The 25813-nt window shown below is 43.1% G+C and overlaps 1 protein-coding gene across 3 annotated transcripts; it reads left to right on the top strand.

Moving 5' to 3' along the window:
• The first annotated feature begins 4614 nt into the window (after window positions 1-4614).
• Window positions 4615-25522, top strand: IREB2 (iron responsive element binding protein 2). 3 transcript variants are annotated; one of them, XM_068204440.1, is made up of 22 exons: window positions 4615-4764; window positions 5365-5454; window positions 8528-8693; window positions 9824-9961; window positions 11985-12206; window positions 13799-13868; window positions 14934-15117; window positions 15701-15840; window positions 16221-16392; window positions 17477-17577; window positions 18012-18128; window positions 19234-19393; window positions 20220-20355; window positions 20930-21014; window positions 21622-21778; window positions 22060-22184; window positions 22491-22595; window positions 22867-23009; window positions 23446-23593; window positions 23681-23803; window positions 24319-24504; window positions 25112-25522. In XM_068204440.1, the coding sequence occupies exons 1-22, from the start codon at window positions 4746-4748 to the stop codon at window positions 25220-25222; spliced, it is 2898 nt and encodes a 965-aa protein (XP_068060541.1). In that variant the 5' UTR covers window positions 4615-4745; the 3' UTR covers window positions 25223-25522. The 3 variants fall into 3 exon arrangements, with proteins under 3 accessions (XP_068060541.1, XP_068060542.1, XP_068060540.1); XM_068204441.1 differs by lacking the exon at window positions 4615-4764 and adding an exon at window positions 5078-5096; XM_068204439.1 differs by lacking the exon at window positions 4615-4764 and adding an exon at window positions 5166-5279.
• The last annotated feature ends 291 nt before the right edge of the window (window positions 25523-25813 follow it).

Here is a 25813-nt window from a genome sequence, read left to right as displayed (position 1 = left end):
ATCCTGTACACAAGCACTTCTCTCACATGGGAAAATCATCTGGAACACCTTTCCTCCACTTGAAGAATAAAATGTACTGAGCTTAAGAAATAAGTTTTGAAAATTTGAGCCTCTTAATATACCCAACCCTAGAACAGTTCATGTGCTATCTCTAGATATTCACGAGACAGCATTATCATCTGATTTACTATGAGTTTGCTGAATGCTAGGGAGGGACTTTTAGAGGGGTGTTAGAGTTGTGTATTTCTGTTTAAATGGCAGCTCTTGTAAGAAGAGATTGAAACTGACTTTTTATTTCCTGAGTACCAGCACTTTAGATGAAAAATTATGACAGCAACTTCAATTGCCAGCAGTGAATCAATTAATAAACACCAGTCTGAGATAACAAATATTCCAGGTATGAGAAATCTAGGTAGTGTTATTTCTTTGTGGAGCCTTAGCATGAGTAAGGAACTTGAGTTTTAGTGCCTTTCATGACACGGGCTCACAGAGCACAGACTTATTGCCACACCCTTGTGTCAAGAAGAAATGCTTTTTCCTTTGGCAGTTATGAATCTACTTACTTTGACATAAGGGACAAAAAAGCAAAGCTTACATTCATATTCTTGAAGATGACATGGTAGCACTGAGGATACCGTATTCAAAAATTAATTTACAGAAGCAAAGATTGTATCTCAGACCACATGGTGTCAAAACTAAGTATTCAGTCATGTTCTTACTGAAGAATCCAGTCTGCCATGATCTCAGTTTACAGCTCACCTAATTCCTGTGGCTTTGCTGCTGTGGCACAAGACACAGAAGAATGTGACCACTTGATTTTCTTACAAATTGTGCAATCTGAATTTTACAAATCCTTTTTTCAGTTTGTTACTGAAATGTGACAATGTCAAAATATCTTTGTGATCTTTTTAATCAGCTGCCCCAACTTTGACTATGCATAGATTACTGTGTCTTACCCGCTCTGTACCTTCACCTGTGGATTTTAGACTCAACTGATTGGATTGACCTAAATTTCTTAAATATTCTGAAGAGGTTTCCCAAATTTTCTTTCTAAACCTCATGTATTCATTCAGTTGGAAGAAAACCAGGTTGCTGTGTTATTTTTTCCATCTATAGGTAGCTATGAACAGTTTTACTCCCTTCCTCTAAAGATCTCTCACTGCCTCACAAGAACAGTGTAAGATTTAGTGCATCTAAGCTTGAAGTACAGCAGTCATATGGGAGCCAGGATTAGAAGCAATTTGATTCAAAGGGCTGAACTACAAACTCCTGGATCAACCTGCTTCTCCTGCAGAGGAATGGATGCTGTGGATGCTGTCTGGTTGTCACTGCTATTGCCTTTCTTCTGTCTTTATAGGGAAAACGGAGGAAGACAAAAGAAGGGCACAACTAGAAAAGCTGTCTTGCACTGCACTGGGTTCCCTCTGGCTTGCTGTGGTCTCTTTTGTGTGACAGTGCTGTGGAACACAGACCTGAGAGCAATATTTAGCTCAGCTTTTTCCACAGCAAAACTGTTTTCTCTGTTTGAAGGCTGAAATATGGTGAACAGCAGTATTGCAATTCTTTCTATGGAGTGACTGCCTTTCACACAAGTAGCATAACGTAATTCCCTCTTACTCACATTCTCTTCTTCACTAAGACTCTGCTTAGCCTGCTTCTGTCAGCTCTAATTACAAACCACCAACACCCAGCCCCGCTTTCTTCTGGATAAGCTCTCCCTTGAATTTGACTTATTTCAGGATGTGGGATGCCAGCTGGGAAATGGAAAATACATTCTGGAAACTGCAAAACCATCTTTCTTCCTAGACAGTTACACATTTCCTTAAGGGACTTAATTCTAGAAGAATCACACAAAAAATAGTAAGCAGAACAGTGCAGTAGCTCAGGTGGTAATAAGCAAAAAAGAAAGAAAGTTTTCAGTATAAACTGAAAGTCAAACATCGTGTTAAAACCAAATACATATGCAATTTGCTTTCCAAGAATCTGTCTGGTATGTAGGAAGGACACAAACCTCTAAATATTTAGGGTTAAAGAATTTCACATGTGAGCAAGAAATACTCCATGCTGCCTAAAATTCCTTTCCCTGGATGTACCTGACACACCAAAGTCGGCCTTCAGCCAACAAAGGGAGATAACCAGCAGCCCTGCAAGCCTGGGGTGTCTTTGGCAAAGGAAAACAACTGGTGAGTGATGGTGCAGCACATCCCTGGAGATGCTTCTTATCAGAATTTGTCAAGAGACAGAGCTCCAGCATTTGTCTGCCAACACTTCATTTGCTTGTCACCACAGATGCCAGCACCGACCCCAGACACTCCTGCCTGGTTCCCATGGAGGTCACATGTGGCTGGCATGAGAGGCAGCCTTGTATGCTGGGACGAGGGACTGGGCTGGCTTCTGTCATGGGAAAGGACTGCACTGATCCAGCAAGGGTAAAAGCCACCCCTGAGAGGTCACAGATGAGTCATCTCTTCAAAGACAGACAGCTTTGGGCACCCTGAACATGCTTTACACAGCAGAATTTGAGGAGCCCCTCTAGACACATCTTGGACACATCTTGGACACATCTTAGCCCCTCTAGACACATCTTGGACACATCTTGGACACATCTTAGCCCCTCTAGACACATCTTGGACACATCTTGGACACATCTTAGCCCCTCTAGACACATCTTGGACACATCTTGGTTCTCCATCATCTTTGCACCCATCCCATTCCCTCTTCCTGCAGTCTGTCAGAGACAGGTCAGGCATCATTGCAACAACATGGAATAAGGAAAAAGTGGCCAGAATTAGGGTTGCTCATGAAGTTTTGAGCATAACTATTGCAATCAGTGTGTCAAGTCCCTCTGTCACTATTCAGGAAGGTAATGGCAGTTTAGGTCAAAAGAGATGCAGGCAAAAAGAAAAATGGATTGATTAGAGGCTGAGATGCAGACATCTTTCTGGTAACCTTTTCTGCGTGAGCCTGGGGTGAGTTCTGGCTGCATTAGTGTCTAAATCCCAGGTATTATCTATGTCTTATAGCCTGGAGAAATGACTATTGCTTGACTCGCTCACCACTGTGAGTGTGGCCTCATGTACTGCTACTGTTGCACTAAAGATGAAGACAAAAATAAAATTCCACCATCCAGCACAGAAAAAAGCCTTTTATTTAAGAGGAAGAAAAGAAGAAAGATATGCAAAGGAAAAATCCTTGTAAGAAATCTAGCATCAGGGACTAAAGAGCAAGAGCCAGGTCAGGCCCCGCTGTAGGGCAAACACTGAGCACACACCTTTGTGCTCTCAGTGCGGGCTGTGGTAATGTTCATGCCCTGCAGTAGGACACAGCTCACGGAGACTTCTAATGGTCTGCCCTGGGACAGGAGTGCTAGCACGCGTTTATTTCCTCAAGGACCACCCTTAGCCTTCGGGGCAGCGGGAGCAGCGTGAGCCATCTTGTGTTCCGGGCGCTGCTGCTGGGCCTGCAGGGCTGGGCAGGGCGCTGCCCGCAGCGCCGGGGCCCTGCCCTGCCCTTAGGGCCAGCTGCGGACAGCGCCGGAGCCGCTGCTGAGGGGCCGGGGGATGGAGCGCCTTCCCCGTGGAGACAGGCTGGGAAAGCCGGGGCCCTCCAGCCTGGGACAGAGAGCGATGTGTGGGCGCTCGCAACGCGTTCCAGTGCCTGAAAGGGTCCTGCAGGGAAGGTGGGCAGGAACTGTGGTCACAGGACAAGGGGGAATGGGCACAAATTCAAAGGCGGAAATTTAGATGAGATATTACGAAGACATTCTTTACCGTGAGGGTGGTGAGGCACTGGAATAGGCTTTCCAGAGACACTGTGTATGCCTCATCCCTGGAAGCGTTCAGCGTCACGTCGGATGGAGCTTGAGATGGGAGCGTACGCTCTTTAGGGCGCACGGCAGCTCCCAGCCTCGCAGGCTGCGCGGAGCCGCGGGGCCGCGCCCCGGGACGGGTCAGGCCCGGGACGGGTCAGGCCGGGACGGGTCAGGCCCGGGAGGGGTCAGACCGGGAGGGGTCAGGCCCGGGACGGGTCAGGCCGGGAGGGGTCAGGCCCGGGACGGGTCAGGCCCGGACGGGTCAGGCCCGGGACGGGTCAGGCCCGGACGGGTCAGGCCCGGGACGGGTCAGACCGGGAGGGCTCAGGCCCGGGACGGTCAGACCGGGACGGGTCAGGCCCGGGACGGGTCAGACCGGGACGGGTCAGGCCGGGAGGGGTCAGGCCCGGGACGGTCAGACCGGGAGGGGTCAGGCCGGGACGGGTCAGACCGGGACGGGTCAGGCCGGGAGGGGTCAGGCCCGGGACGGTCAGACCGGGAGGGGTCAGGCCCGGGACGGTCAGACCGGGAGGGGTCAGGCCCGGACGGGTCAGACCGGGAGGGGTCGGGCCCGGCCCCGGGGGCGCCGCCCGCCCGTGCCTGGGACCGCGCCGCGCCACCAGGCGGCGCCACCGCGCGGGCGTGCGGCCCCGCCCCCAACAGGGCCACGCCCCTCCATGGGCCCGAGCGGCGGCTCCGCCCGCGCGCTCGTCGTTGCTCTCGCGAGAGCAGGGCCTGCCCGCTCCTCGCTACTTCCGCCCTGTCCGCGGAGCTCGCGCGATCTCGTGCCCTTTCCTCCCGAGCTGGGTGCGCAGTCTCGCGAGAGCGGGGCGTGCTGCGGCCGCGGGGTGGGGCGCCGGGCGCAGTCTCGCGAGAGCTGCCGGCCCGCCGGCGCCCCCCGGCCCGCTCCCTCACGCTGACATGGTCGCCGGCGATGGACCCTCCCAGAACAGGTCGGTCACTGCGGGACGGCCCCCCGCCCGCCGGGACACCGCGGCCCGGGACATCGCCTCGCCCTCTTCGCCGCCGAACGGCGCTGTCCCGGGCCGCGGGAGTCCGTCCGGGGGAGAGCGGCCCCGTCCCCGCCCCGCTGTCTGTTCTCTCCCGGGGTTATTTATTCCGAGCACCTAATGGCTGCTACGAGCTTTATTTTTGTGTCTTGTTCCCTTGACGTTGGCTTGGCAGTCAATGCTTTGTGCTTCCTGCTGTATTAAAACCCATGTCTCTTATCTGCTCCGGTGAGCTGTCTTATCCTGTGTGTAGATGGCGAACTGAGACAACAAAGGTCAGCTGTCTTCAGGCTGTGCTGGCGACCTGCATTGACCTGTGTGTACCTGCTGTTAGTGATGCTTTTAAAATCCACCTTAGTCACACATCTACATCACGAGGTGTCTCAATCCATTTAGAAACCTTTCCATGTTGGCTCTAGTTACAGTCTGGAGGAACGTTATTTCTGGCAGAATCAGAAGTAAAATCTCTTTTTGTGAGTGGTCAGTGAGTGCTGAAACCACCCGTTGTTTTGTGGCTGTAACTTTGTTTGTTTCGTCCCGCAGGAAGCCCTTACCAGCCCGCCATTGAAGCTTTGGAAAGCCACCCAGAGAAAAAGTTTTACAATGTGTCGAAGCTCGGAGGCGCCAAGTATGGTACGATGCTCTCCGGGGTAATCGGGGTGGTGCCAGCAGCAGACTGCACCCCTGGTGCCCTGCGGTGGCAGGAGATGCAGTTGGGAATTTCTGATGGGTGTGTTTGGAAGCTGATTATATCCCAATTTCTTAGTGCTTTATGGAGTTTGCAGGGGCAGTACTTGTAGGGTTTTTTTACTAAGGGAGAAAGTGCAGGTGTTTCTGCAGTTTTCAACAGTATTCCAAATCAGAAGAATTTCTCACTTTTGGGAAAAAAATGAAGTGACAAAGAACTCCTATTTAACACTTCAAAAATAAATACAGCTTTTTCTGTAGTTCTGTACAGCTTCATGGCGTTCTAGTTCCTCCTCCCCAGCAGCCTCACATAGCGGGTGACTCTTAGCCAGAACATGGCTCCTGCTGCAGGGTGAGGTTTTGTGGTGCTCACGCTGTTGCTTAATCTCAGCTTGTCATTAGTATGCAGTGGCTGTCTGTGCCAGGGAGACCTTCATTGGGTCTCTGTGTCCAAGTGCCTTTCACACTGTAGCACGTGTGATGGGAGGGGAGTCCACACGGGGAGGGAGCTTCGCTCAGTGCCAGCTGGAACAGGCTTTAGTCTTGCAGGTAGTCAAAGCATGCTGGCATTATTCTCTCCCTTTGTCTTCATGTTAAACTGAAATACTTATATGGGCTACTTAATAAAGGCATTTGGGCTATTTTTTTCAGTTTTGCAAGGTCTGAATTCTTCTGTATTCACAGAATTTGTGCTATGCTTCTTGAATACAAAAAAATCTGAATATTTCACTTTAAACCCATATTTGACCACAATTATTAACCCCATGTTGTTTAAAGAGAAAGGGGGGCACAGTGTCTGCTGAAACTTTGTGCAGCAGCTGTGTGCTCTTGCAAATTTCCCCGGCTTGTAGTAACAAAGTCAGGCTTTCAGATAAGCACACATGGAGGAAACTGTGCTTGGTCCAGGGAGAGGCAGTGCTGTGCTAGTAACAAAACCAAGCAGTTCTACAGCAGTTTTGTGAAAAGCCTCATGACAGGAGTGGAAATAAAACAATATACACCTTTCTGCTAAAATGTGCCATAAAGCTTGCAGTAGCAATGGGTGTTCCTGAACATATTGTCAGGAGTCTAAACAGACTGCACTAAGAGGGTCTTTGTCTTCCAATAGAAACTTCTGTGCAGAAGCTGGAAGCCTCATGTTAACTTCAAGGTAGCAAAATACTAAATAACATCTAGACACAGTATGGGACAGCACTGGTAACAAATCGAGCATCTGGAATTGCTCACTGCATTTATTTGAGTTTTACCTGTTTGGCTGTAATTTGACATTAATTGCCAGTTGATATTAATCAGATTACTAATGTAAATGTTAATTGGTTTAGTTACCAGTTTTCTAGTGTTTTAAGACTTATGGGGAAAATGAGAAGAGCTTGAAAGGATTTAGGGCAGAGAGGACATGTGGAGATTTAGACTAGGCTCTTTCTGGGGCTGATTTCATGTGGGGAATCTTCCATGGTTAAGCTGTGCCAGTCTGGGAGGACAGAGATTCCACTGCCTCCCGTGATGCTGTGCTTGACCGTGCCCCTGTGAGCTGCTTTTCCCTTGTGCCCAGTCCCAGTGTCCCTTCCTGCACCCTGGCCCTTCTGTCAAGTCCAGCCTCCCCTTGGCTGCAGTCCCCGGGAGGCGCTGGGCACTGCAGCCCGGTCACCATCTCCCCTCCCCTCGGGGCAGCGCTGCCTGCAGCTCCTGTGTGGCAGGCACGGCAGTCCCAGAGCCTCCTCGAGGGCCCTGTGCCAGGCGTGAGCTCGGTTCCGGAGCTGTCCTGTACCCTGGAAGCCCCAGACTGCTCTGAGTTGCAGATAGGACCTGCTGGTGCCTCATGGAGGGAAGCAGCTGCTTCTCCAGAGCTGGTGCTGAGCAGCCACTGGGGCAGTGAGATTTTTAACCCACAAGAAAGCAAACAAGTTCTTCTCTGGGAATCTGGCTTTTAAGTCAAGGGAGTGGTGGCATGAAGGTTCAGGAGACCTTTTGGATGACATCTTCATACTCAAATTTATTCAAATCTTAAACTCAAAATAGTGACTTATCTAATTAGACAACAGTGGATATTATCTCAGAAAGACACAGTGAAAACAGAGTCAGCAAGTTCTATATTAGTAGTTTGTGAACAAACCACTGGATTAGGTTGAGACCACTAATTATTTTTTTATTAAAGCCAGAACTTAATTGTTTCAACTTCCTTCAGCTAACCTTTTTTTAGGATTTCTCACTGTTCTTAGGAAGCTAGCTGCCTGCTTGAATTATGCTGAAAATAGTGGGATTTGAGGGAGAAATGTCAATCAGTCTTGATTTTTTTTTCCTTTAGTGGTTATTTTGTTTTGTTTGCAGTGAATAGTGAGATTGGTTTGTTTTTTTTTTTTTTTTTTTTCTTTCCTCTTATTTAATTTCCATTTCCCCTGTTTTTCTGTGAAGGAAACTGCTGCTTGTCTGTACCTTCATTCATATCAGTAGCAAGCTAGCTTAAGCTGTATATAATGAAATGTTCTTTATATTTCAGGGAGTGTGTTAATTTTAATGGAGGTGCATGTCAGAATAGTTTCTGGTCTTTCCATCACTGTTTATTAAAAATAATATTCTGGCATTTGTTGCTTTGACTTGGTATCTTGAATTATGGAATGACAAAATTTACAGTTAAAATGGTTTTCAGTATTCCAGTTGTTGTTGCTTTTGTCCTGCTCTGATCAATAATCCCAGGTCTATATTCCTTGCATCTCTCCCCTGCCAGCCTAATACACCTTATTAAATATCACTGTCTGAACAGTGTGCACAAGCCATTGGGATCTTCCTTTAAAATCCCATAGGATAACACATCCATGCGTACATTTTGCAACTCTGTTCCATATTGCGTAGGGAAGATCAAACCCAAAGGCTACTGGAAAAGCAGGCTCCTGAAGCTCTCATCCTTCCAAACCCTAGAAAAAAAACCCAGAATTCCTCAGAAATGTGAGATTGTAATTTTAAAAAACTGTGGAAGCTGCAAGTGCTGCGCTCATGGGGTCTGTCCCTTGCCTCACCCCAGATACTCTGCCTTACTCCATCCGAGTGTTGTTTGAGTCCAGTGTCCGTAATTGTGACGGCTTCTTAGTGAAAGAAACGGATGCTATGAACATCTTGGACTGGAAAACAAAACAGAACCATGTTGAAGTGCCCTTCTGTCCTGCCAGAGTTGTTCTTCAAGACTTCACGTAAGTGAGTGGGTGTGTGCAAAACCCCCAAAAGAACCTGTGCAAACTCACCGAATTTGTGTTGAATTCATTGGTGTGAGAATAAATCACACTTCTCCTCTTGATACCCAGGTAGAAAGCTGTGCACTGCCTCTGCTGTGCAGTAGATTTCTCACGATAATTCCAGATGATGCGAGGGTAGGAGTTGTTCTGTAGGGTACTCTGGCTTTGGGGCAGGTTGGTGAGGCTGAAACTGCTGGCCTGCAAGGAGCACTTTACAGGATAAGAGCCAGAATACAAAGGGAAGTGGTGATGTTTTGGCTGTAGCCAGATGGTTGATAGTTCACAGCCACTGACAGTTCTTCCTTGAGATAATTGAAGATTAGATATTGCTTACTCCACAATGAGTAATCCAGTTGAATCCATGTGTAATACATATCTAGAAAAAGCAGCTTCTTAGGATGTTAACTTTCTTAGTGATTTGACTATGGCATAGCTAAAAGGGCAATCCTTCAGCAATTTGCAAATATTCCATTTAAGCTGTCTTGCTGACTGTATATTTATTAAGAAGTGAGATAATTAAAAAAAGGAATTATGTTGATAATAAAAATGAGGTAATATTTGCTTAGCAGGCAAAGCCAATAAGATTTATGTACTACTGTGTTCTGTAAACATTGCCTCTGTCTGTTTTGTACAGCAGTAAAAATATTGTGAAATGCTACAAGCTTCAGAAATAACTCTGTTAGACGAATGATACACGCTGAGGTGTTAAATGCATAGCACGAGCTTTACTTGCATAGCAAGGTCCTGTTGTAAAGGTAAGGCGTATCTAAAGATCCCTTTTGTATTGAAGTACCATCACACTTAAGGAGCAAAGCAAGACACAAGAGAAGTGTGCTTATCTTTGAGATGGTCCCATGTTCTTGTTTGCTGTGTTGCCTTCAGACACGCTGTTGCTCATTGAGAAGGGTGTACCAACTCCAGTGACTTTAAAAATGGCTCAAGTCCTTTAAAATTTAGAGAATAACAGGTGTATTTTCTGAAATAGGATATAGCTGCTTCTAGACTTTGATAAAATGAAAAAGAAGTTTGTGCATTTCAGTGAGTTAACATCTCATGATGTTTTACTGTTTTGTTTTCCTGTCTGTCAGTGGAATTCCAGCAATGGTGGATTTTGCTGCCATGAGGGAAGCTGTGCGAAATGCTGGAGGAGATCCAGTGAAAGTCAATCCTGCCTGCCCAACTGATCTCACTGTTGACCATTCTCTGCAGATTGATTTCAGCAAATGGTAACATACTTTTTTAAATTTTATTTTTACAAGCGATACATTTTTGTCTGGCACTGAAGTGTGGATTCATTTAGGTCTTGTTACTATCCCATCAAATCATTTGCCTTATGTGGATCCCTAAGACAAGATGTGGTTGTATATGAAAAAGGGCTGGATAAAAATGGATAAGCACTCTTGAGGGAGAGAAAGAATGTTTGTGAGGCTTTATGGGTGAAGCTGACTGATAATCCAAATTCTGGGCAAGATTTTGCTGAAATAACAGCATCTGGCATGGTTTCCAGAAAATAACATGTATCAAGAGAATGAGGCAGAGGGCGTTTGTTGTTTTGCTTTGCTCTGATTTTATTGTTCAAGTTAAACAGAACTTTGTTTCCAAACATGGTTGCCTTGTCACAGCTCCAGAGAAGGGGCCTGCAATTCTGCTGGGCATTTTGAAAGACTGTCATTGTAGCCCATGGCTTGTGACTAGTCTGGGTTTTTATGGGCTTTGATTTAACACCACATAAATGAGGCTGTGGATATTTTCAGCGAGAGAAGTATACTTGGAGAAGTCTGGAAAAGTAAGGGAACTGGAAAGCTACCAGCGTGGTTTTCTTTGTCTGACAGGCAGTGATGTGATGAATACAGCCTGGGGCTGCCTTTGCTAGAAACATAAATACTGCACAGGAGGAAAAACTCGGAGCTTTTGTTTAGTGTTTGCTGAAGTAAATACTAAAATAATGCAGCTTCCCTTCACCTTCTCCCCTGCCTCTTGATTGTGGAGCCTTCCAAAACAAATGCAGAATTGCATAAACTGCTCAAGCTCTTTGGAAATTTTAAAAGTTCATGGGGAAAAAGCCCGTGGTCAAAGGATATGGATGTGTGAGTCATTTCTGTCAACCTTCCAAATACTCACAGGATTTCAGTTTGCTGAGTATCAGAAGAGCAAAAACTGCAGATGATCTGTTGTCCTGCATATGTGTTGTGTCAGTTCTGTACTCTGTCCATGCCTGGGTCCAGAGGGACAGCTGATTCCTTTGCAATTAGGCCAGCCTAAAATTATCAGGCAGACCAAGTGTTGGCAAGAGGTCTCCGCATGCTGCTTTGTAATGATAAATCCGGGCTCTGGAGCGTTCCTTTGGAAAGCTGTGGGGGCTCAGCAGCTGCTGGCCTGTGATAAGAAACCCTTCGCTGCAGGGTGGTTTGTGCTGCTTTTATAGAGAGCTCCCATCTGTGGGTTACAGCCTGGTGGGCTGCGGTGGGATTTAGACAAGGTATCTGCTGAGGCCAGGCAATACCCTGCACTTGGGATAACTAAGGATCTGGCTGTGTTACTGAGGCAGAAGAAAGCAGTGGCTTTAATTGCAGTTTTGTGATTTAATAATTAGGGAGAGAGGTGAAAGTCATTCGTTTTTCGCAATAAACTTTCTTTGCTTTCCTGCAGAGATCGATTGTTGCACAAATAGAAGGTAGTGTGCTATATGGACTTCATTTTTTTTAAAACATCCTGGGTTTTCTTTCTTCTGACTGGCTTGAATATTGTATACAATTTATCTGTACCTTCAAGAATTTGTATAAAAAGCCTAATTATGATCAGGTTATGTTTATTTCCTTCAGAAAGCTTTGCCTGCAGTCATTCCTCTGTGGTTTTAATAGAACATGTACAGCACTAAGTTCAGTCTACCATTTGTATGAGACTCTACCCACATCTACCAAGTTTAAAACTCTGGGTTCAGCCTTTGCAGTGCTGTTTAGAAAGATCTGTGGTCTGTTGTGAACAAATGGAAGGAGTTGTTATGTGTTAATCTTTCAGACAATCCCGTTCTGTTCACTTCTTACCACACTACGTTACTTAACTAAGTTTATCCAGCGATAGTTTACTTTGCAACAGGATTGTAATAAAATAACTCTCTTTTTTCAGATACTATTTTATAATCTGTTGAAGGGATTGCAGAAAATACAAGCAGGGGTAGGAGGGTGCAGGGTGTGTGCATGAAGAAGCATATTGCCAGTGCCTCAATGAATGCTGTGTTTGATGTTGCAGTGCAATCCAGAATGCTCCCAACCCTGGTGGGGGCGAGCAGAAGCCACTGGCCAGGCTGTCCCCGCTGAAGCCACCGCTGCGGAAGCTGCCCCCGTGCCGGGGCCACAGCAGCTGCCAGGGCTCGTGCAGCGCAGGCGAGGCCGGCCGCAGCTCGGGACCCTTCTCTGCGCAGATCGAGAACACCCCCATCCTCTGCCCCTTCCACCTGCAGCCTGTGCCTGAGTAAGAAAGCTCCTTTGCTAAATTGCCTTGTACCTTTGTGTTGTGGAGCACTGCCTGTGACAGCTCAGGGAAATGGGATTTTTTTTATTTTAAACATCCTTCTGTAGTTTTCACCCATGCCACAGGTAAGTTGTTTCAGTATCTAGAAGTAGGTCAGATGTAGCAGACAAAAATTAGTCTGCAAATTTTGCTTTTTACAAGAAGAGCTTTACTGAATACTCTGCAGATGGCCACCTATTGGCTCATGGGTGTGACTTTTAAATTTAATATTACTACTTCTCTCATTTCTTTACAGCAACAATTAAGCATAGGAGTAGTTCTCAGTCTGTTGCAAAGCAAGCCTGATTGAGTAACTCAAGGATGCATTAATTTCTTTCTAAAAGTAACTCACAGATTTTTGTGATAACTTTTCAGAAGTCTCTTGCTCTTACAGAACTAAGAACTAGGCTATACATCATCACCCAGCCTGTACAGGATCTCACACTTGATCTGTCACTGAGTTGAAATTCAGTAAATATCCTGCCTGTGTAGTAGCCCAGGGGAGCCTCATGTCTGTGCCTCCCCCACATTTCTGTGTTAGTAACAGGGCGTTGTGCACTGTTCCATCTATGCCAATTACGCATAATTGTCCTCCTTCAGCTGCTGCCTCTTTGTCTGATGGATTGCTGAGATCCCTATCTGCCTGTGCTGGACAGGTGTACAGTTAAAGAGCTGATCAGATCTGTATCCTACAGTGGTATTGTGTGGAATGCTGTGGTAGCGTTATGGATGTGGAAATGTTCCTGCTCAGTACAGTGTAGGAATGCAGGAGTGACGTTTTCAGCAACATTGGTGTTCTGACAGCACACCAGCAGTGGTATTTATGAAGCTGCAGGGTGAACGCTGACTGTCCCTCGGGGCTTGGTGAAGCAGGAGAGCTGCTGACCTGCTGCAGAAAAAAAAGGGAAACGTCATGACTTCAAAGTGAAATACACTTCTAAGAATTGAGGACTTCTTCCTGGTATATAGCAAGTGTGTTCCCTTCCTTGTTCAGATGCTCAAAGCAAAGGTTATTCCTCTTAAATTATGGATTACTCTGTTACAACAAGCATCAGTATCTTAATAATTAACACATACAAAGAAAAGATAGTTCATTTTATGAGACTGTACTGATGAATACTTGTGAAGAAAAACTTGTGGCTTGGAGGGAAATATAAAAATGGAGGAGAGTTACAGTTGAACTAATGAACATCTTGGTTCTTTAATGTATGGAGTTTGGAGATGTGCAGGCCTGTGAGTTTACCAATAGGGAGCAAAAGCTTCTGTGTATTGTACATGCTTGGAATAGATCTCTCAAAGTATTTTTGAGATCACACACTTTAGGCAAACCATACCTGGAATAAACAGGTTCTCAGACACAGCACATATGAAATCAGCTATTTCTCATTGTTTACAGAAAGCTTGCTGCAGGGAAGCGCAATTATCTTTGTTCTAATAAACCTCTTCAAAGACTCCTGCATACTTAAATAAGTCTTTCATCAAACAAACTACAACTTGTTCTTGTGTAATTTGAAATAAATTATGACAGTACTTGTGAACTTTTTTCTTCCTAGGCCTGAGACAGTATTGAAAAATCAAGAGATGGAATTTGGCAGAAATAGAGAGAGGCTTCAATTTTTTAAGGTACGTCTGTGTACCTGCAGGCTTTGTGGTTTAGGTTTTGTTAAGAGTCATTTGTCCACCAATATTCAGGTTTAGATGATAAATTAAATGCAATCATTTGGAAATGTCAAGTTTTCAAATCTGAATTTAAACAAGAGAAGAAAATAGACTTTCTAACTTGAAAAAGTTTATTCTGATTTGGTTCTTGTTAGTGGGGATTTATGAAGCACTGGTGTTTTTAATGCCTTTCATGAGCTCAGTGCCTTAGGTCACAGTGAGTTTCTGGCTGAAAGGGTCATTTATCCATAACTGTGTTAATAAAAGTTCATGAACTTGGAAGTGTTGAGTGGAGACCAGTCTTCAGGTATGGCTGCTCTTAAACTGAGCAGTGGAAGTCCTGTGGTGAACATCAGCTTCTCTGCTGCTGGGCAGGGCTCTGCAACATTCCTATTTTATCCTTATCCTCTGTTTTGATGTGGTTTAGGAATTCACTGCAATGATCTAAAACTCTTCTCATGGATGTAGACTAGAGGTTTCTTTCTGAAAGTTGCAAATTAGCTTTTACATTACTAAGGAAGGAAATGGCCGAGCTGAATCTTGTTACATGTAGGAACTCACCCCCTGGTCTGGGTTCCGACAGTTACACGTTTCCATGTCAAGTCTATGAAATGTACCATCCTGAGTTTGCAAGTGGTTTCACCCTGGAGTGTCAAACCTAAACTCAGTTATGTTATAAATACAAATTCTGCTATAGATACAAGTGCTTAGGTTCTGTTGTCTGATTACCAGTCTTAGCTGGGCTTGTAATCAGTTGTGTGAACTGGAAGGTAAGAGATTTCTGCAGCCCTGCTTTTGAAAGGGGCATGAATTACTGATTCAGCCTTCACAGGAATTCAGTGAAAGCTTTTGTTGATGATTAAGAATGTATCCAAGGGCTCTGTTTGACAAAGGGACAAAAGCCACTTGGATAAATAGCAAGGACTCCTCTTATTGTGTGTTCATTTTGTCTTTTTAGTTATGTTCTGAGAACTGATTATAGCTTTGAAAAAATGCAACTCTTTTATTCTCCTTTTGGAAAAATTACAGTGGAGTTCAAAAGTTTTCGAGAATATTTCCATAATTCCACCCGAGATTGGAATGGCGCATCAAGTGAACTTGGAATATTTGTCCCGAGTGGTTTTTGATGTGAAAGATTTCCTGCATCCCGATAGCGTGGTTGGCACAGACTCGCACACAACCATGGTAAATGGCTTGGGTATCTTGGGCTGGGGTAAGTATGCTCAGAATTTCATTGCTCTTGGAAAGGCAACTAAAGCTTCACTAAAAAATATTTCTTCCCACTGGGCGTTTGTATCTCGAGCATAACAGACTGTCTTGAATTGTTGTTCTGAATCTTTTTTGTCTACAAGTAATCTTGAATAACATTTCTTTCCATTGAGAATTGTAATTAATCAATTAATCCCTTGTAAGTTAAAGAGAAAACAACCAAAAACCAGCTGATATTCAAATAGGTCCTGTTTGTACAGCAGAAATTTGTGTGGAAGTTTCTTTTCTCACAGAAGATTAGTTTTAGATATAAAATATTTTCTAGTTGGCTGCAATGTCTAACTTGAGCAATAGTCTTTCTTGATTTTATTTTTGATGTACAAATATGTAATGGAACTTCTAAATGTCTTGCTGTGTCCTTGTTGGAAATGGAGCGATGCCCTTCATTTGTGAGAGAAAAGCAGCAATATGTTTATCATCATGAGTCTTTAGGCTTAATATAGAGGGGTTTATTATTTTTTCTGACCTGAACACACGGAGTGTAGGTTGGTGAAGGTGTGACAAGCCATGTCCCACTCTTCCTGCAGGCGTCGGGGGCATTGAGACGGAAGCGGTGATGCTGGGAATGCCGCTCACCCTCACCCTGCCTGAGGTGGTGGGCTGTGAGCTGACAGGCACCGTCAGCCCCTTTGCCACATCCATAGATATCGTTCTCAGCATTACAAAGGTAAGAGTTCAATGCCTTTTCAAACAACAGAGAGATTAATGCAAGTACTCCTAGTGTTGCTTGAGAAATGAATTAATTGAGGGGAGTGTTTTTAGTATACCTTTAATTGTGGCAGTGTAAAAAGGTACAAATAATCTCTAACCATTTTTATTTGCTAGTCCTTTGAAGTAGTGGGGTTTCTTTTCTTTCCCCTCTAGAGTGGTTTGCTTATAGACCGTCTTTAATGAAAAGTAATTGATAATAATTTTATAATTTTTTTTCAAACATTGGCTTTAGGGTTTCAACTTTTTGTTTTAAATGCTCATGACTTGTGAATTGTAACAAACACAGCTTGCACTGTGCCTCTTCGTATACCAGGTATTGTGTGTTCTTTCCAACAGCATCTTAGACAAGCTGATGTCGCTGGAAAATTTGTTGAGTTTTTTGGGAGTGGTGTTTCCCAACTGTCCGTAGCAGACCGAACCACAATAGCAAATATGTGTCCTGAATATGGTGCTATTCTGAGTTTTTTCCCTGTTGATAATGTGACATTGAAGCACTTAAAGCATGCAGGTAAATATGAAACTAAAGCAAAGATTCATTGTAATTGTGGTTTTCAGTTGTGGTAATATATGTTTTTTGCTCTGCAGAAAAACCCAGTGTAAGAACTATTGAGTTTTTGCTTAAAACTCCTTAATTGTTATGTGGCGCTTTTCTACAGAGTTCTGATGTGAATTTAACGTGTAATTAGACTTGTGCTTGAGGTTTGTGTCCAGTCTGGTCTATTTGTCTCATGCCTGATTTACCAACATGATACTGCTTTTCAACATCCAGAGTCCTGGATTATGGAAGTCTATGTAGGCCTATAAAAATATTAAGGAAGTTTTCACTTATTTTGAAATATGTATGGAAAGTAAGTCTTCTTGATTTGAAATTAATCCAATAACCACCTGAAGATTCCCTGCAAAATCAAAATTTGAAATTATTATTATTAATAAGTGAAACTGCAGAACAAATCTGAACATGTCTCTGATTTTTCCCAGTGGTTTATGTTTCTCTTTGAAGTGCATGATTTCACTGCCATCTCAAGCTAAGCAAGGAGGATGTCAGTTCCTTATCAAGCTACTGCAAACAGGAAACCACAGGGTGACAGATGCCAAAAAAAGCTCATTCATGAGTGAGACTTTCTGAGACTGAAAACTGTCACTTTCAAATAAGAGTTAGCTGCTTTCAATAGCAAACGTTTTTGTCTGATCAGTGCAAAGCAAATGAATGGGTTTGGAAGAGTGGCCAGCTATACTGCCTGTTGTCAGCTAAGCACAGGGTCTTAGACAAGGAAACCCTAGCACAGAAAAGCCTTATGGACTTCAGGGACACAACTGTCAATTTAGGAAGAGTTACCACTGCTAGAGCTGGAATAGCTTATTTTGTTCCTTGACATAAGAAGAAAAGTTAAGATAATTTAGAAAAACCTGTAATAATTTATAAATGTTTTCATTTGTGGGTCATTCCTGAATAGAGGTTGGGATATGGAAGTGGGGAAAAAAAGTACTTTGAATATTACACTTAAAACAATCTGAGTGTCTGTTAGTTGTGTGATTTATTTTATTTATGTCTTTAATGTGACTTTTCTCATGTTTGACATGACCTTCCTTAGGTTTTGATGAGGCCAAGCTTGAAGTCACAGAAGCATATCTTAAAGCTGTGAAGTTATTTCGAAATGATGAGAGTTCTTCCAGAGAGCCTCAGTATTCCCAGGTATGCTTGAAAGGAGTTGCTTATTTGATTCTCATAAATAACTACAGATGATTTCACAGTCTTGTCACTGTAACTTTCATTGATTTCAGCAAAGTTGTTTTTATTAACTCAGAGTTTTGAGGAAGCAGAGTTTGTAAAATGTAGCGGGGGAGATAAGAAGGGAAGCACGGTAACATTATGTCAATACAGAGACTGAATTCCAGTCATCCCAAGGACTGTGAATGGTCAAAAAGTTACAGATAATGTTTAAACATTTGGAATAAGAGGAGAATAGCCTCTTGAGTGAGAGGTGTTGAAAATGGAATCACAGAGTTCTAAATGGCTGAGAACACTTAAATTTGGAACAAGACTTCCTGGGTGTCTCAGGAATATATTCCATGCACTGCTGGGCTGGGATTGGTAATGCCTGCACTCTCTGTTTCTTGGTTTCTTAGGTAGTGCAAGTTAGTCTCAGTTCTATAATTCCATATGTAAGTGGCCCCAAGAGATCCCAAGACAGAGTGGCTGTTAATAACATGAAAAGTGACTTCCAAGCCTGCTTAAATGAAAAGGTTTGTATTGCTGATGCTCGCTTCAAGAGGTATTTCCTGTCATTCACATGAATAAATGTTGTGTTACCTTTTCCTTGCATACCTACTGAGCCCTCCTTATTGCTACACTACTGCTTGCCTAGGGTGTTCTGTTCTTGCTTGACAGGCATCCCAAGAGTAAATCATAGGTGTGTTTGGCAGGAGCATGAGTTTTCCAAAGTCCTTAACTTCACAGTTCAGATTGCTAGGGGGAAGGAACTTCAGGTAGTCCATAGTGTGAGCTTAGCAAACATTTTCACATTTCCAGGGTTTTTTAAAACAGTTTTATATTACTTAATTTCTGTAACAGCATTTACCCTAAGAAAACTCATCACACCTTAAAGAAGATGCAGAAAGACTGCCAAGATTTGTAGCTGAGTGTTCTGAGTTCTTGCATTAGCAAATGATTTTTCCTTTCAGCTTAATTTGTCTTCACAGAGTGGAGTTTTTACTCTGAAGGTACTGGTTTTGGTTAGGGATATCCATGGGTATCTGAAGAGTGCAGCTAATGTAGGAATGTACTTTCATTTTAATTTAATTTATCATTAATGCTCAAGACTTAACAGCAGTATTAGAAACAGCTTATAATGAGGCCTGTGATACTGTGGTTCAGTTGTGCTGGAGGGAGATCATAGCTGATGGTGCAAGACAAAGGGTGAGGTTGAAAGAGACCTCTGGAGGATGTTTGAGTGCTGAAGAGCACTCAGGTGAGTGTGGAAAATGCTAATGGACCTACTCTGGTTTAGTTACCACACTCTTGCAATTAAAATCTTGGACATGCTTCTAATTCAGGAGCAAGTATTGTGTAGATTAGACATTAAGGGGATGTTCTTCCATGTATGCAAGGAAGTGAGCTGTGGAACAGCCACACACAGAGTGACGTTTGTTCACAACTGTTGCAAAGTTAAAGCTGTTGTGAAGGAAGAAGGCTGAGACCCATGTACAGACAGAGTCTGCTTTTAAAGTCACGTACGGGTTCCTAGTGGCACAGCCGAGTATTATTTCAAAACCAGTGTTCACTTGGTCTTGCTGTAATGTCATCCTTTGTGTACTGTAACAATTGCTAACATGTATTTTTGTCACTCAGTCTGGTGTTAAAGGGTTTCAGATTGCAGCTGAGAAGCAGAATGACATTGTGCCTGTTCAGTATGAAGGAAATGAATACAAGCTGTCCCACGGCTGCGTTGTCATTGCTGCAGTCATCAGCTGCACAAACAATTGCAATCCATCTGTCATGCTTGCTGCAGGTATGTTGAGACCAGGCAGCTCAGCATCTTAATGGTGCTCCCATGCTTCACAGCCCTCACCTTCACTTTTGTCGGTTCTCTTTACAGGTTTGGAACTGCAGACTTGTAGCCTTAGCTTGTAGATTCTGGCTGGGTTATATATGGAGAGTTGCTTTTCGATAATACAATCTAAGTTTGTTCCATAAAGCAGTATTAAGGAGAGCAATTATAAAATGTATACACTTGGTAGTATAACAGCAAGTAAGCAGTTCTAGGGCTCCTGTCAGTGCACAGCACAGTGTCATAGCTGATGCAGGAGGTGGGCTTTAGCTTCCAGCCTGTCCTCATCCTTCATGAGCTGTCATGCCACAGCCAGCACAGAAACTCTGTATTGCTGAGCAGTTGTTCTGTCATTGCTTCAGGGGTATCTGCCACACCTTCGCAAGCTGCAGATGATTTTGCTGGAACAGCTCATCTGTCAGACCTTGCTCTCCTCTTTTTAAGATCCTCTGTGGCCAAGGTGAGCTTCCCCTTGGGGCTGTGTGGCCTGTCTCTGGAGGCTGAATGGATTGGCACTGTGAGCTAAAACATGGTAAAGAGATTGGTCTTAGAGAAAGTAAAATGGGTGTCTACCTTCCAGAAATGGGAATAAAATTCCGCATGGTATTGTTATGCATTAAGAAACTTTATTCAGGCCAGTGATTGCTTGAACAGTTTAATAAACTGAAAGTTGTCTAATCCTCTGGAGGTTTTTATGCTTGATTTAACTAAGGTAGAAGCATACAGCTGTCCTATGAAGGGATATATAAATCATAATCTATGTCCTTTTTTCCTTTTTGTTTGGTAGGACTGCTGGCCAAAAAAGCTGTTGAGGCTGGCCTCGTGGTGAAACCCTACATCAGAACAAGTTTATCACCTGGCAGTGGCATGGTTACACATTACCTCAGTTCCAGTGGAGTATTGCCATACCTCAGCAAGCTTGGGTAAGGCCTGGCTCGGGGTGAGTCTGGGCAAGCGATGCAGTTGTACAGCTGTACAGGCTGATAAATAGGATTACTGTTCATTTGGGGTTGGCTAATTCCTAACTTAATAGATGGCTGTTTTGCTTACTTGCTGACTTAAAATTATTCTGCTTCATAGTATTTCCACTTCAAAATTTATGATATGTAGCTCTAATACATCAGAGCTGGTTTTCCAGTCACAAATTACTTCATTTTAAGTGACTTGCAGGACAGGATGATGTATTCCTAAAGTGGAAGCTGGATGCAAATTTGTCAGGACAGTCTGTATTTGTCTTCTCTTATCATTGCTGCTGTCAAGGGTTGTTTAGTTAATGGTTTTCGTTGCTCTGTTGCAGTAACAGAATATGTTCAGTATTCTGTAACAGTGCCCAGCTGTGGTTTGCATCAGTGACATGTAGTGTCAGTTCTTCATTTTCTAAAAAGTCTTAACTGTCAAGAGACAAAAAATTCTTAGGGATTGTTAATAAAAGAAAAAGCAGTTGTGTTAACAAATGGCTCATGACCATGTGTGACCTGATTGGTTTTTCCCATGCAGGTTTGAGGTTGTTGGTTATGGGTGTTCCACCTGTGTTGGGAACATGGCCCCTTTGCCAGAAGCCATCAGGAATGCAATAAAACAGGTAAAGTTCTGGCTGGCTTGTTTGAACACAGGAATGCATTTCTCACCCAGTTAAGCAATCAAGAAATACGGTAATCCATGCAAAATGCACTTCATTTTTGGTTTGGACTTAACATGATATTGTTGGTGTATTTGCTTGTTAGAGGGAGACCATGCCAATTGATTGCTGTGTAAAATAAATGTAATAAATGGTATTTGTAGAATACAGTTATTAATGGCAAGATAAATTCATATGATCTAATCTTGCAGAGGATGCAATGTGTAGATTTTGTATCATAAGTGAAGAGGAGGGTTTTAAAGAGCTGTGTGCTTGAATAATTTTAACCAGCACTGTCTAAACAGCTACAGCTTTTTTCTCTTCTGAAGCAGAAGAAAAACAGATAAATGGCAGGAGAGGAGTTGAATGAAGTGACAGGAGAGCACATGAGAGGGTCAAAAAAGAAAGTGAGGAGGGTAGTGAGAGAGAGCAAAATGCCTTTCAGTTGTTGTGTTAGAGTAAATATTTGAAGTGCAATGCTAAAAGCACATCTGACTTAGTCAATAGAAATAGCAGAAGCTGTTGAAGTACTCCAAACTGCTGGACCAGTATGTCTGGGTCTGCCTTTCAGGGTGATATCATTGCCTGTGGGGTGTTGTCTGGCACGAAGAACTTTGAGGGCCGCCTGTGTGACTGTGTCCGTGCCAACTACCTGGCGTCCCCACCGCTGGTTGTGGCCTACGCCATCGCGGGCACCGTGCAGATAGACTTTGACACGGAGCCCTTGGGTGAGTGTTTTCCTACAGCTTCTGTTTCTGCAGCTGGTGCACATGGGCACAGATTTCTGCACATGATTTCAGCACCCAGAGACAATGCATCTGGAGAGAAAGCACAGCCGTGTCTGGTTTGCTCACGGCTCAAGCAAAGCATTCACTTAACTGATCAAATGCTTTGTGTATCTGGTACCATCTCTGCAGGCCTGAATAGATACACATCTATATTCTAATACAAATCTCAAGTCTAATAGTTTATTCTTCCAAACCTCTCTTGTGTTTAAACTCTTACTCAGGCACTGGCTTTAATGGCAAAAGTATTTACTTACGAGATATTTGGCCCACCCGACAAGAACTTCACACAGTGGAGGAAGAGCGTGTGATATCATCCATGTTTAAGGAATTGAAAGAAAAGATGGAGGTAAGAGTGGTCTGTTCTACATAATTTAAAGGTTGAATTTCATTGTAGCTTTATGATATCTTGCAGTTGAATGTGATTGGTTTGCCATTTATTTCTGTTACAGTAATGGAGGGCTTAACTGAGATGAGCACTTGTATTTGAAAGCGATTCCTAAGTAATACCCAGTGATGTAACTTGTAATATGTAATAGAAAATTATTTACTAAATAATAGTAATTAATAAAATCACCAGTATGTCTTTAGTTTTTGAGTGTAAAAATACAATAAACTAACTTCTGTTCTTTTTGATTAATTTTCTTTCTTCTAGAAAGGAAACAAACGATGGAATTTACTGGAAGCACCAGAATCAACTTTATTTCCCTGGGATTTAAAATCTACTTATATTAGATGTCCTTCTTTTTTTGATAAACTTGTAAGTAGAGTGGATCTATCCACCAGATTATATGCATTGCATTTGAGTAAAGGAATAGTTATTACAGCAAAGCCTCAATGTTGAACTAACAAATTTAATTATCGCTCCTGTTTCTCAGTCTTTTAAATATTTGTGTCTTTGGAATGAGTGCTGCCTGTCCATCCAGGGGCCTTCCTATACTGCAGATATGTTTTATGTCTCTAGTTCCTAGAAGAAAATGTTTAATGTTCCTTTTGTTCCCTTCTGCTGTTGTTTCCTCCCGCCCTGTCAGGCCAAAGAAGCAGCTCCACCACAGGCAGTTGAGAACGCCCACGTGTTGCTGTTCCTGGGGGACTCTGTCACCACGGATCACATTTCCCCTGCCGGGAGCATTGCGAGGAGCAGTGCTGCTGCCAAGTACCTGACCAGCAAAGGGTGAGCACTGCTGAATAATTGATCAGCATTGCCACCTTCTCTAGAAATGTCTGTCTGCAGAAAGGGGAGACTACATGTAGAAAAGCAAAATACTTAATCAATGTTCATAAATATGCTGGTAATGGTAAGAGGGAAGAGTAAGGTAGGTTGTTTCCTAGAGCAGTCTCCCCATAATTTTTCTGTAAGTACCACTCTGCTTGCAGCACTTAATTAAAAAATTGTAAAAAATTAGTTGAAAATTGCGGCTTTCCTCATGAATAACCTAGCAGTGATTTGCACATTGTTCATGATTTATGATAATTACTTTTGTTGGAGGGCCAGTTCTTTGCATCTTCCACTGAAGACTTTGATATGCTGCAATAATTATAAGAAAAAAATCATAACATCCTTTTAGATCATCTTTAACCGATTTCTTTCAATTTGCTTTTTATTTCAGACTCACACCTCGTGAATTCAACTCTTACGGGGCTCGAAGAGGTAATGATGCTGTGATGACAAGAGGTACCTTTGCAAATATCAAGCTTCTGAATAAGTTCATAGGAAAACCAGCTCCTAAAACAATTCACTTCCCATCTGGACAAACGGTAGGAATATATTTGTTTGCACAGCTACTCTGGAATGGGGAGTGCAGGCTTACAACTCACTCAAAGTGTCATTTTGTCATTCCACAGCTAGATGTGTTTGAAGCAGCGGAGCTGTACCAGAAGGAAGGCATTCCTGTAATTATTCTAGCAGGAAAGAAGTATGGACTGGGTAGCTCAAGAGACTGGGCTGCAAAAGGGCCTTTTTTACTGGTACTGCTGGTTTGTTTGGGTTTGGGGGTGGTTTTGTTTTTTCTGGAAATACCTAAAAACGCATTGTGTAATTTCTTTGTTAGAATCTTCATGGGAGAGAATCACTAGTCAGGATAGATCTGAATTTCCTCATTATGTAATTTGCTGTCTTGGATGCCAGACTTTGAGACAAATCAGGCATTTGTCTCTGTTGACCTCTGTTTGGTCTCCATGAAGTGTTCAGTATCTCATTGTTGGAGGCTAATCTCCACTGATATTGAGAATGTATTCCGAGTCAGCCATTGATTCATGTCCTGTTAACCCCCCAGCATGGTCACTGTTGGTAACAAACTCCATTTCACACTACATGGGCCTGCTCTGGTTTGTTAGCTTCCATCTAGCTGGGACGCTACTAAATGATGTTACCAGGGTACTTAAAGGACTCTGCAAAGCACTCTCTCTACTCTTGAGTTTGAATTGCAAGATGTTGGACATAGTCTGTGTATGAAGGTTACACTCTGCTTGTATTTTTGCAGGGTGTTAAAGCTGTCCTAGCTGAGAGCTATGAGAAGGTTCATAGGAGTCAGCTGATTGGAATTGGCATTGCTCCACTTCAGTTTCGTCCTGGGGAAAATCCAAGTACCTTGGGACTCACTGGCAGAGAGCAATTTTCTATATTGTTCCCTCCAGACCTGTCACCCAGAATGACGTTGGATATTAAGGTATCTTTGCAATATTTTTAATTTCTCTGTTGAATGTTCTGATGCAAAGGAAAAAAAAACCTTAATTCTGATGATAGGAAGCAAAGCAAGAAAAGACAGAACTTCATTCTCTTGGAAGATAAGCTTATAGTCGTGCCTGAAGTTTGTCATGGCTGTTGTAGTTTCCCAAAGTACATGATCTTTGTACACAACTTTGTATGCAGCCTGATATTCTTGATCATTCTCAGTGGTATTTTGCCCCTCATGGGCTCAGTCTTAGGGTAGAATTGAGTTTGTCTCTCATAAGTGTGATGATTTGAGAGAGGCTTCAGCTCTCCATGCTCTGTAAACAAGCCCATAACACAATTGGTGCCATCTTAGGGACCTGATGTTCTTTGGTTACCAGCAGGCCCCTGGCATGCTCCCAGCTGCATCTAAATTGCACTACAACAAGCCTTCCTTCCTTCCATCTGGCACCAGCAGGCTTGGGGCTGTATAGGCACATCACATGGCTGAATTTGCTTGTGTTAACAAAACTTGGGGTTAGAATGTTGACTGAGAAATAAGCAAAGGGAAGTGAAAGCAAAGCGTAATTGATTTTTTTTTTTTTTTTGCTTTTCTTTTGAAGACAAGCACTGGAAAAGTATTCAGCGTGATTGCCTTGTTTGAAAACAATATGGAGATAACTTTATACAAGAATGGTGGAAGTCTAAACTTTGTGGCTCGAAGATTCTTATAGTAGCTACTGACTCTCTGGGTACCCTGCATAACTGGTAACTCAGCAAATGCCTTGTGTGAACCCAGGAATCTGTACTGTGGAACTGCAAACAGTCCTAGTGTGCTCAAAGTTACTTCGTCCATGGATGTAAAGATTGTGAATCATTGTAACTGCAACGAGATCCTTTCTGATTTTAAATAATATTCTAATGGTGCTATTAAACATTGCTAAAATCAACATGTGTATTGTGACAAGAGAGCTGTAAGTATGGAGGGGATGTTTTATCAGACCATTTTGTAAATAAACTATGCGAAATTGAAACTGATTGTGCTGAAGATTATTATGTAAGAAGATTTTCTGCAGTTGTTTCCACTCATTTTTTGCACCTGTAAATCTGTGTACTGCTGTTTGTTGGTTTAAGAGTAGCAGATGGCATGGAATCTTAAAGGCCAAACAGATTTTTTTTCCCTCAACCAGAGCTTAAAACAGATACTGAGTTTTCAATTTCTTTAGGTTATGGGCTGAACAAAAAGCAGTCCACATGAGGACCATGGTATCCTGTATCACAGATGTTGACTTCCTTACCTTTATGGGATTATATTTCCTCTGGAT

This window comes from Anomalospiza imberbis, chromosome 13 (assembly GCF_031753505.1).
Source record: "Anomalospiza imberbis isolate Cuckoo-Finch-1a 21T00152 chromosome 13, ASM3175350v1, whole genome shotgun sequence".
Classification (NCBI taxonomy): domain Eukaryota; kingdom Metazoa; phylum Chordata; class Aves; order Passeriformes; family Viduidae; genus Anomalospiza; species Anomalospiza imberbis.
The sequence above is the reverse complement of the archived record's forward strand: the minus strand, read 5'-3'. Positions and strand labels throughout refer to the sequence as shown.